The 10,332-nt window shown below is 56.4% G+C and overlaps 1 protein-coding gene across 1 annotated transcript; it reads right to left on the bottom strand.

Annotated features, from left to right (window-relative positions):
* Positions 1-1,629: 1,629 nt before the first annotated feature.
* On the bottom strand, positions 1,630-9,981 carry LOC129678620 (sodium/calcium exchanger 2; the record flags this gene model as incomplete). The annotated part of the gene is given in 6 exon segments (XM_055609493.1): positions 1,630-2,895; positions 3,988-4,266; positions 7,394-7,493; positions 7,779-7,903; positions 9,733-9,750; positions 9,878-9,981. Coding segments are annotated over 6 exon segments (1,003 nt in total), but the record flags the coding sequence as incomplete, so codon positions are not given.
* Positions 9,982-10,332: the final 351 nt, after the last annotated feature.

The following is a 10,332-nucleotide window of genomic DNA, read 5'->3' as shown; positions in this document are numbered from 1 at the left end:
CACCTGCTTTGACCTCTGGCTTCCTGTTGAGCTCAGCTGGTGTCTGCAGGAGATGGCGGGCCCTGAGGGCAAGGTTAGTGGGCCACCTCTCCACAGTGCTGCTTTAGGGTGTGTGCTCAGCTCATCGCAGCCTCTGCTTACCCCAGGTCCAGGAATGGCAGCTTCTCCCTCTGAAGCTAGCCCCGGGTCACTTGCCCCTTCCCTGTCCCTACCCAGGTCACTCCAGTGTCCTTTCTCTAAATACACCCCTTCCGCAGCCTTCAATCACCACCACTTTCCAGCCGAAGGTGCTCCCTGCGTCTTCTCGGCTTGATCCTCCATTACCCGTTTCCTAACGCTCAGCCTAGCCTCCTCCCCCCCTTCCCTTGTCCGAGTGCCTGATTTCCAGCAGCTAGTATCAAAGGAGGCTGTGAGAAATGCTTGAAAATCTACATGAGCAGCTGGAGAGCCGGCTTGGAGATTAAGAACATTGCTCTTGCAGAGAGGTCTGGGCAGGGTTCACACTGTGGCTCCCACTGCCTGTTCCTGGGGTCCAGAGCCCCCTCCTGGCCTTGGCGGGCACTGCATGCACTCAGGCACACATACACAAGCTAAAAAAATATGGAAAGTGCTGGCCAGCTCCCTTAAGACTCTTCCACAGCACCTCCTTGCTTCCTTAGTGTGGTTATTAACATCTGAGGTTCTCTCTGCTCCCCACCCCAGGCAGGAAGCACCTCTTCTGTTCCTGTTAATCCTCTGTCCCACTCTGAAAAGGCCACTGCCTCACAGGTCTGTGCACCTGAACCTTGGCTGTGCTCATTTCCTGGAAATCACCCTCATCCACGGGCGCCCCCGCCCACCACCGCATGATTCTGAGAAAGTGACCCGTTTTATTTTAAGAGATTCCGTCAACCTCAGCTCCCTCTGGCTCAGGTAATTTAGGGTCCTTCTCTTTTGCGTTCCCACAATACCCTATGAAGAGGAAGCGTTCGTGGCTGGTGAGTGGGGTGTGGCCAGCAGGATCTCCGGACTGGTTAGGGGGGCGTGGCAACCAGGGCCAGGCTCACTTCCGAAGTGTGGTCCTTGGTACTAGAAAGCTATGACTGATAGGCAGGGGCGTGGCTAGTGGAATGCGCTCAGCTGATGGGTGTGGGCTGGGCTGATGATGCCCTAGTAACCTCCCGGTGTGGTTAGTGCGCTCTGGCACCCTGCTGTCTGTCCACTCCGCGTGGTCTGTTTCCTGTTGCCTAGATGTCTGAGCTGACATCAACTCTCCCCATCCTGCATCCCAGCTTCCCACGGGAGGACTGTTCAGGCAGAACTTCAAAGTTTTATGGCAGTTTTTACAGAAATCACAGAGAAGGGACAGCGAGTGACGCTGATGAGCCAGGGGTGAGAAGGGCAGTGGATAATGGATCCGGTGCACAACTGAACGAGAAAATGCAAAAATAATAATAATAAATTAGGGAGAGCAGGAGGCTATGAGGGTGGCAGGGTCATCTGGGGCCAGAAGGAGTGGGCAAGCACTCCCCATTCCCCAAGGATGTCCTCTTGGGCAAGAAACATCAACAGTAAGAAAATGCAGGTGGCCTGCCGCACAAGGTTAAAAATGCCCACCCTCCCCCCCACCCCCCCCCCCCCCCCGGCCGAAATGTGGCAGCATTTGCTGGCTTGTAGCATTGGTCCTCTGGGACCCTCGGTCTCCTCTTCAAGGGTCCTGCCCAGGTTGGCTGGCACTGAGGGCAAAATGAACCTTCTAGACTACCGGCAGGGGAGGTCAGCTGGACTCCCTTCGATTCTCCTCCGCTGGGCTGGTTCTCAAGGCTGAGTGCTGCCCTCTCGAAAGGGAAAGTCTGTCAAGGCCCCTTCCCCCAAGACATGCACCCTCCCGCGCCCCCCTCCCCCAGACACACTATATACACACACAGGCCCCTCCCTCCAAGGCGTGGCTTGGCTCTCAGAGGTAGCGGAGGGTGAGCAGGGCGCTGGAATGTCACAGGTGGTGGGTTCAAGGTGTACCTCCTCCAGCCTGGGGACGGAGACTCCAAATGCCCCTCCCCCAAGCCTCTGAGTGAAGAAATCTGGGAAAGTGCGTGCCCCGCCCCCACTCTTGCCCACAGCCCCTTTTTCCTTCCTCTGGGCACTGCTGGGAGCTCCCTGAGGGTTAGGGGGGCAGGAAGGGTGGCATCTTGGGATGGCACAGCCTCTCTCCGAGGCGCCTGGGGAGATGCCCCCTCTACCTGGGGCACAGATAGAGGTTTGTGGCTCAGGGGAGGGGACACGAGAGGACGATCAGGCTGGCTGTCCCGGCAGACGGAGAAGGTGGTGTCCGGTGGGTGGGTGTTTGGCCAGGGGCTTCGGATGGGCTGGAGGGGGCCGAGAAGAAGCCCGAAAGAGAGGCTGATCCCAGGAAGAGGGCTGGCGAGGAGGGAGCCCAGGAGAGAAGACCCAGGAGCCCAGGCTGAGTCTGGGCAGGTGGACAGGGGTGGGCCCAAGAGCAAACGCCACCAGGTCCCACCCTCGGGCGGCGGCTAGGGCCTTAGAAGCCCCGGATGTGGCAGTAGGCCTCGAGGCTGGCGAAGAGGATGTAGAGGAACCAGAGGCCCAGGAAGAGCGCGGTGGTGGCCAGCTTGGGTCCCCGCGGGCCGCCCAGCTCGCCGCCGATGTGTGGCCGGCGCCGGTACAGCAGCACTGCGATGCCCACGAAGGCGAAGACGGTGAAGAGGGTGACGGAGAAGGCCAGCGTGCCCGTACGCACCTCGAAGGGGCGGCCCTGCACGGCCCAGTACACGGCGGCCACTGACCAGGCCACGCCCAGGCCCAGGAACACGTTCACCGCGTTGGAGCCCGTCACGTTGCCGATGGACGCGTCGGCGCACTGGTCCTGCAGCGCGGCCACCTTGCTAGCGAACGTGTCTACGGGGACAAGACACGGGGGTGAGCGGGGGTGGGTGAGCGACGGTCCCCGACCCTCGCCTACTTCCTGCGGGATCAGCCTGCATGCAGTGGGCTCCACTGCCCAGGCCAGCGGCCTGAGGCTTTCCGCTTTGTGCTCTCCTATGGGGCCCACTTTCTAAGTGTGGAGGGGCTGCTGCTGTCCAGCCCTCTGTCCCGCGCGCCTGCTCTGGAAACAGCCCTGTGACACCTACGCGTGCTCTCCCTGCTGAGGAAGGCACCAAGTCGCCCCATCCTGTCCCGAAGGTGCGCTCCTCCCCCAGGCTTGCCGGGGTCGAGACCACGGCCACAGCCTTCCCACGGGACACAGGTCACTGGCCGGTTTGTTGTGGCATGCTCATCTTCACTGGCCGGTCAAGAGATTCAGCCAGGGTGGCGTGCACGCGTGCAACCCTAGCACTCGGGAAGCTGAAGAAAGAGGCTCACTATGAGTCGGGGCCAGCCTGGGCTACCTGCTCAATTCCAGGGCAACCAAGACTACAAACTGAGGCCCTCAAGACAAAACAACAAACAAGCAAAGGCGTGGTGGCGCATGCCCATACTCTAGACACTTGGAGGTGGGGGCAAGGGAACCGGGAGTTCCAGGCAGACTCGTCTACACAGTAAATTTGGGACCAGCCTGGGCTACCTGAGCCCCCCTACAACAGAACAAAACGAACAAGGCAATGGGCTGGTGAGATGGCGCCTTGAGTGTATACACAGCATGAGGACCCGAGTTTGGATCCCAGTGCCCACGTAGAAGGCTGGGTGTTCGGCTTACAAGGTGGCTCAGCGGGTAAAGGCCCTTCCACCGAGCTGGGTGCCCTGAGTCCGAGCCCTTAAACCCACATGGCGGAGGAAGAAAGAAGTCCCTCAGGCTGCTCTCTGCGCACACACCCCTGAGAGTCCTTGCCTGGCTCTCACCACCTGCCACGTGGCTCTGTGAAGTCATCTGGGAGGGCCTGTCTATGCAGCCTCCCACCCGCCGCCACACACAATGTCTGTGAGGTTTTCCAGGAGGCCCACTCCCACCCCGGTGGTCCCCCCTTCCAGGGCTGCCTCCTGAGGCGTTACCAGGGATGGAGGTGCCCAGCGCCACGAAGACCACGGCGTTGACTGAGTCCTTGAGGCCCACGGTACAGCCAAAGTGTGAGGCCAGATCTCCGATGAGGGCCGTGAGCAGACCGATGACCAGGATGCAGACGCCAAAGCAGGCCCAGCCGTGGCAGTACTCCGTGGGCGGGACGCAGGCAAACAGGACCTTCCAGAACACCGTTAGGAAGTGCATCACGTAGTCAAAGCAGGACGGCAGCCGCTCCTCCCGAGACCCGTCCTCCTCCTCCTCCTCGTCCCCTGTGGGCACACACCATGCCGCAGACCTCCTTGCTTACACAACTCCGTTTTATTAGGCTTCCAGACATTTCCACATAAACTGCTTTCCCAGCATGCCTTGCAGCTGCGAGAATGCTGGTCTGAGATGAATGTATTTATTTTCTCAGAATCCCTTGCAGCTAAGAGAGTGTTGAGCCCAGGTAAATGTAATTACCCAGAATTCCTAGTAGCTAAGAGTACTGGGCCGAGGGAAGCTTAATTGCCTTCTCAGACTTGCAGCTAAGAGAATAAATATTGGGCTTAAGTAAATCCAGAATCCCTTGCAGCTGAGAATGTTAGAGAAAGGTAAATACATTTATTTTCCCAGAACTCCTTGCAGCCAAACTTCTGTTTACTTTCCCAGAACCCCTCAAAGCTAGAGGAGGCCATATATCCCTTGCTAGAAGTACTCAATGGCTCACAACCCCTGGCTGCTAGATGACCATGTCTTGAGCTAAAAATAGTCATTTCCTCAAAAGTCCTCAGAACCACTGTCAGCCACCTGTACATCTAGAAATATTCGCTCCCGGGAGTCACTGCAGTGGCCTGGGGCTTTGGCTCAGAGGTAGACCGCCTGCCTAGCCTGCAAAAGGTTCTGCGTTCTCTCCCCAGCAGCATCGACCAAACGCATGTCGAGACTCCACAGTCGGCTAAACATACTGGCTTTCCCAGTCTCCAGGAGCAAGACAGAGATAAATGCCCGGCTAAAATTAGCCAAGCTCCCAGAATCCCTTGAGGTTAGCAACAGCCACATCCTCAGATAAAAATATGCACTCTCCCAGAATCCCCCGCTTCTAGCCATGCTAAAATACATTCTTTCCCATAATCCCTTGCAACAGTGGGCCACTCTCCCTCTCTGGCAGTGAGACAAAAGGAGGGGTTCTGAAATGCCCTAGCTCCCTCGGTACAGGCGCCCTGTATGTGCTTATTTTCTGAGCATTGTAAAGAGTCCCAACCTGTCCCTTACTGTGGCCCCACCGACTTTTAGCACCTAGTCATTTGTGTGATTGGAAAAGCACAGAACCCTCATCCTGAGCTGATAAACTGGAGACGCTGAGTGGGAGACAGCAGGCTCGGCTGCTGGAAGGGTGCTGACAAGGAAGGTGGCCAGTGGCCAGCAGGCAGCAGGCAGGAAGGCAAGATGAGGCTAAGCCAGCTGCGGACCCCTAAGGCCACTTGCCAGTGCCAACCACAGATCCCCAGGTTTTCCCTCTAACACGCTGGAGGACACGAGCGGGGGGCGGGGGGAGCAGAGCAGGCCCCGCCCCAGCTGTAGGACTCCAGTCCCAACACCCCGCCTGGCTTTCCTGCCTTACTTAACCACGGGCTTGCCAAAGAAATAAATGCTTGAATTTGTACTCATTCGAGTGGCTTTTGTGGTTTCTTGGTTCTGCAAGACCAAACTTTTAGCCTTAACTACAAGAGAAATGGAAATTAGAAATGAAAACTGAAAACTCAGCAGACACCCTTTCTGGCTCCGCTGATTGCTATTTCGTTTCTACTAGGGCTGTGGGGCGGGCACCTGGAGGAGCAGCAGCCAATCTGCACTGATGAGGGCAAAAGCGGGGCCAGATCCAGGCGTGGCGGGAGGCAGAGGCAGGAGGACATCTGAGTTCCAGGCCAGCCTGGTCTACATGGAGGGTTCCAGGGCAACCAATGAGACAGGCCTCTGTGAGCTTCAGTCATCTGTGACGGGGTTTCCGGCTGAACCACACTGGGGCAGCTGAGGCCAGTGAGACAGGCCCAGGCTGCCTCATTGAGAGCTTCCCCTCGCTGTGCTCCAGGTCCACCATGGCTCCTGACTGCCCTCAGTCCAGACTCTTTCATTTTCTGTGGCCGACCCTTTCCTCATACCCCAAGTTAACCGCCATCTCCAAACACCCAGACCTCCACCCTTGCTACTCTACGCAGCAGAGCCCTGCTTGTCCTCCCCCTCCGGTCCCACACACCTGTCCCCAGCTGAGGCCTCAGCATGGTGGCCCTTTCCAAGACTCCCTCTGGAGACCTCCAGGCTGGGTCAGGAGCTTCAGGTGGGCTCTTGGGGTCTCTCCTCTTCCTCTGTCACCCTCCCCCCCGGGTTGTCACTGTTTTGTGGTCTTCTCCACTGTGCTGTTAGCTCCAGGGGGACGGGGACAGTGCTGTTCTACCTACTTCTCCATCTTGTCTCCCACCCAAACAGGGCATCCCCCAGATACTTTAAAAACTGCCCTGCAGAGGGCTGTGCGTTCTAGGCTGCCCTCCCCTAGCTCCACAGCCCTAACTCTCAACTGCACCAACAGCTTCTTTCTTTTCTTCTCTCTTTCTCCCCTTCCTTCCTTCCTCCCTTCCTTCGTTTGTTTATTGTGTGTGGAAACCAAAAGAAAGTTGCAGCAGCCAGTTCTTTCCCCCTGCTGCCTGAGCCCAGGAGTGGAACTTAGATTATCAGGCTGGGTTGCAGTCGCCTCTACCTGGTTAGCCATCTCTGCCCCCCATTTTCGTTAGCCGTAATTCCTTGGATATTAGTCTCCCCAGTTAAGGCCTCCCAGAAGCTAACTTGATATTATGTGTGTAAGGGAGCCCTGGATTGCAGCTCCACATCTCATCATAAACTCTTTGAGAGACTTTGGGCCACCCCTTCCTCTGAGCCTCAGTTGCAGAAAGGGCCAGTTCCCCAGATCGAGAAATCTGTGCATTCGGTCGCCGTTCTGCCTCCTGGCCACACGAGGGCGCTGCAGGTCCACGGGAGAACCAAGAAGGGTGCGGCCCACAGCAGGTGGGAAAGAGCCCTATGCCCTCTGCTTCCATGGCAACAGAGGAGCCCAGGGCTTGGGGGGGTGGGGGGTGGGCGGTGCCATTTCACCTATCTGCTAACTTCCTGGTGCTCCTAGGGTAAAGGCCGGGTGGCCCCTCACCTACCTCAGCGGAGCCTTCAGCTGCTGGGACCACCGCACAGGGCCAACTTTCTCCTTCCTTCTGCCTCTCCCTCTCTGCCCTCTGTGTGGGAGGGGGTGCTCGCTCTCTGCCTGTCAGCTGCGCCCATCTGTCTTCTTTATGCAGCCTCCGTCTGTGTACCTTTGCGCCCCTGTCTCTCCATCACCTCCCTTGCTCTCACCCTGCCCCCTTAACTTACCTGCGCTCACCGTAACTGCCTCTAAAAACTGTTCCCTCCACGAATGAGTCCCAATCACCAAGGCCAGGTTCGTTTTCTTTATGAGTTTATCCACTGTGTTCTGGGAAAGAGAGGGTAAAGGGGGGGATTGCTGCCCACAGCGCCCCGGGGTGGTGTGATGGGGGAGGGGAGGCTGGAAATCAAACCCACATTCAAGGAGGCTCTACACGCCCAGTTCAGGAAGGCGGTTATGTGCATTCCACAGTGCTGAAGCTGGCCCTGGAGACTACCCGGGAACCCCATTGTGGTCCCCAACTTTGAGATTTGCATGCTCTTCCTTTCCTGGGCCTCCCCCCCACCCCTTGCCATGCCCAACATAGCTCAGGACCGGCTTCAGGAAAGTCACCTTAAAGTCATAAGACTCCTCAATGATAACCTCGAGGCGACAGTTCTCCCCAAGAACTGGCTTGCCCATCTCCGCTATTCTCCAGGCCTCCTCCTCCTCCGCCGTCAGTTTCCTGTCCCCTTCCCCTGCGGCACGAGGAGGGAAGGTTAGACAGCTGAGAGGGGCAGCAGTGCTGTCTGCTCTGTCCGGGACGCCGGCTGGCGGACTCGCCCCGCTCCCGCTGCCCACCTGCCCCCTCGGCCCAGGAAGCTCTAGGAATGCACTCTGGGTCCTCATGGAGGCGGTGTGACCTCAGGTGGGCACTGCCCTTTCTGCTTCACAGTTTCTCCATCTGCTGATGGGTACAGTAAAAGCACCTACTTCCTAGGGCCCCAAATGTCACTCTAACGTCACACTCTAGTCTCGCGCCTGCACGCAGCCCTAGGCCCCATTCCCAGTTCCACTCCTGGACAGCATCAGCAGCCTCTGGGCCGCTCAGCACAGACAGCTAACACCCACATCACACAGCTAATGGCTGGGCTGCACTTCCCATCATTTCTTGTAGCCGGACATGGCCATGTGACTGAACTAACACCAGCGGTACGGGGTAGTGTGGAGGGGTGAGCCTCCAGGATCTCCCTTGCGGTCCTGGGGAGTTTCTTGCTCAGTTGCCTGCAGACAGCTCAGTGGCAGGTGGAGGCACAGTATGGAAAGGCCACACTAGAAAAGAAAACCACCGGCCACAAAGGAAGCCTGGGAACCTTTGACTGGGCAACAAATAAATAAATTACTGCAGCCAGCATTTGCTCCTTTTTTTTTTGTAGCAAACAGGACTGTGTGTTACGGCAGCTTGCTGGAGTTCCCAATACAACTGAGCCTTAGGCTACTCACAACTGTGCGCTATCATGCAGATCTTGCTTCTAAACCATCACTATAGCCAAGCTACTTGCTTTAACCTCAGCTCTAACAGCCAACTTGGAATCCATTCCTTTTTTTCTTTCTTTCTTTCTTTCTTTCTTTCTTTCTTTCTTTCTTTCTTTCTTTCTTTCTTTCTTTCTTTCTTTCTTTCTTTCTTTCTTGGTGTGGCTGGTTTGAGACAGGCTCTCTATGTATCCCTGGCTGTCCTCAGCCTCACTATTGAGACAAAGCTGGCTTCCAAATCACAGAGATCTGCTTGCCTCTGCCTCCCTTCCGAGTGCTGGGATTAAGACATGGCTACCAAGTCTGTTTTTCTTTTCTCTTCTGTTTTGATATCCCAGTCTAGGCTCAAACTCTCTGTAGCTGAGGATGAGCTTGAGCTTCTGATACTGTTGCAGTGCAGGGATTACAGGCACCCTACAGCGTTAGGGATGGGACCAAGGGCTTTGTGCATCGTAGGCAGGCAACCTACAGACTGAGCTATCCTCAGCCTTCCCTGGCCCCACTTCTAAAGTGTGTGTGTGTGTGTGTGTGTGTGTGCGCACGCACAGGTGCCAGAATAGGGCGTCAGATCCCCTGGAGCCGGAGCCACAGATGGAAGTAAGCGACCCAGAATAGATGCTGGAACTGAATCGGAGTCTTCTGGAAGAACAGCCAGGGCTTTTAACAGCTGAACCATCTATCCAGCCCCAACCTCACTTTTAGCATAAACACTGACTTCAGTTCTAATCTAATCCCATCTCAATCCCTGACAACAAGCTCTATTTCAGTTCTTGTCTTGACCCAGTGAGAAGATGGATCTTGTACCTCAAACTTACCCTGGCCACATTCAAACCAGTGCCAAACTGGATTCATACATGCCACAAGCTCAAATCTGAATTTAAACTCAAGTGTCCCCCCCCCATTTTTGATTATACTTGTCATCTTGAATGACACAACTCCCACCCCAGTCCTAGCAGGCTCCAGTCTTCACTGACCCCAAATCCAGCCTGCCCCAAACCCAGCCCGGTGGCTGCAGTGGCTCCTCCCCTCCAGCCCCAGGGGTTCCTTCACTCACCTTGGTTGAGTAGCAGAGCTGGGGAGAGACAGAGACAGGGACACAATAAGAGAGTCGATTCTCCTCAAAGCTCAGGCTCGCGAGCCCCCCGGAGCTCCCAACCCTGGGCTCCCTGCTTCCCCCAGGGCCACCTCTTCTCCCTCACCTGAGATGCCCCGCTTCAGCCACTGGGGCTGGCCCAGCTCGATAAAGAAGTTGTCCTTCTTCTCATACTCTTCGTCGTCCACTATCTTGACCTGAAGGGTCTTCCTGAGGGAAGGAAGAAGGTATGAAGTGCCCAGCACAGCCGCCTTAGTATGATGCTATTGGCTCCTGGTGGGGCTTAGGCAGGCACTCCTTTATCAGGAAGAAGCTCTATCAAAATGCAACCGCCCCAGGACAGAGTCACGATTTTGTCCCATTTGTTGGAACTATTCCTAACCCAAGAGACTCAAATAACATGTCTGAGTGAAGCTAGATCCTGGAAGAAGCTGGGAAGATGGCTCAGTTGATAAAGCACTTCCCATGAAAGCCTGAGGACCCAAGTTCGATCCCCAGCATCCATGTGAAAACAAGCTTGGCAGGATGGTACGTCTGTGGGGGTGGAGGCAGGCCAGCCAG

Source organism: Psammomys obesus, unplaced genomic scaffold (genome assembly GCF_907164565.1).
Source record: "Psammomys obesus unplaced genomic scaffold, mPsaObe1.curated_primary_1811, whole genome shotgun sequence".
NCBI lineage: Eukaryota > Metazoa > Chordata > Mammalia > Rodentia > Muridae > Psammomys > Psammomys obesus.
The sequence above is the reverse complement of the archived record's forward strand: the minus strand, read 5'-3'. Positions and strand labels throughout refer to the sequence as shown.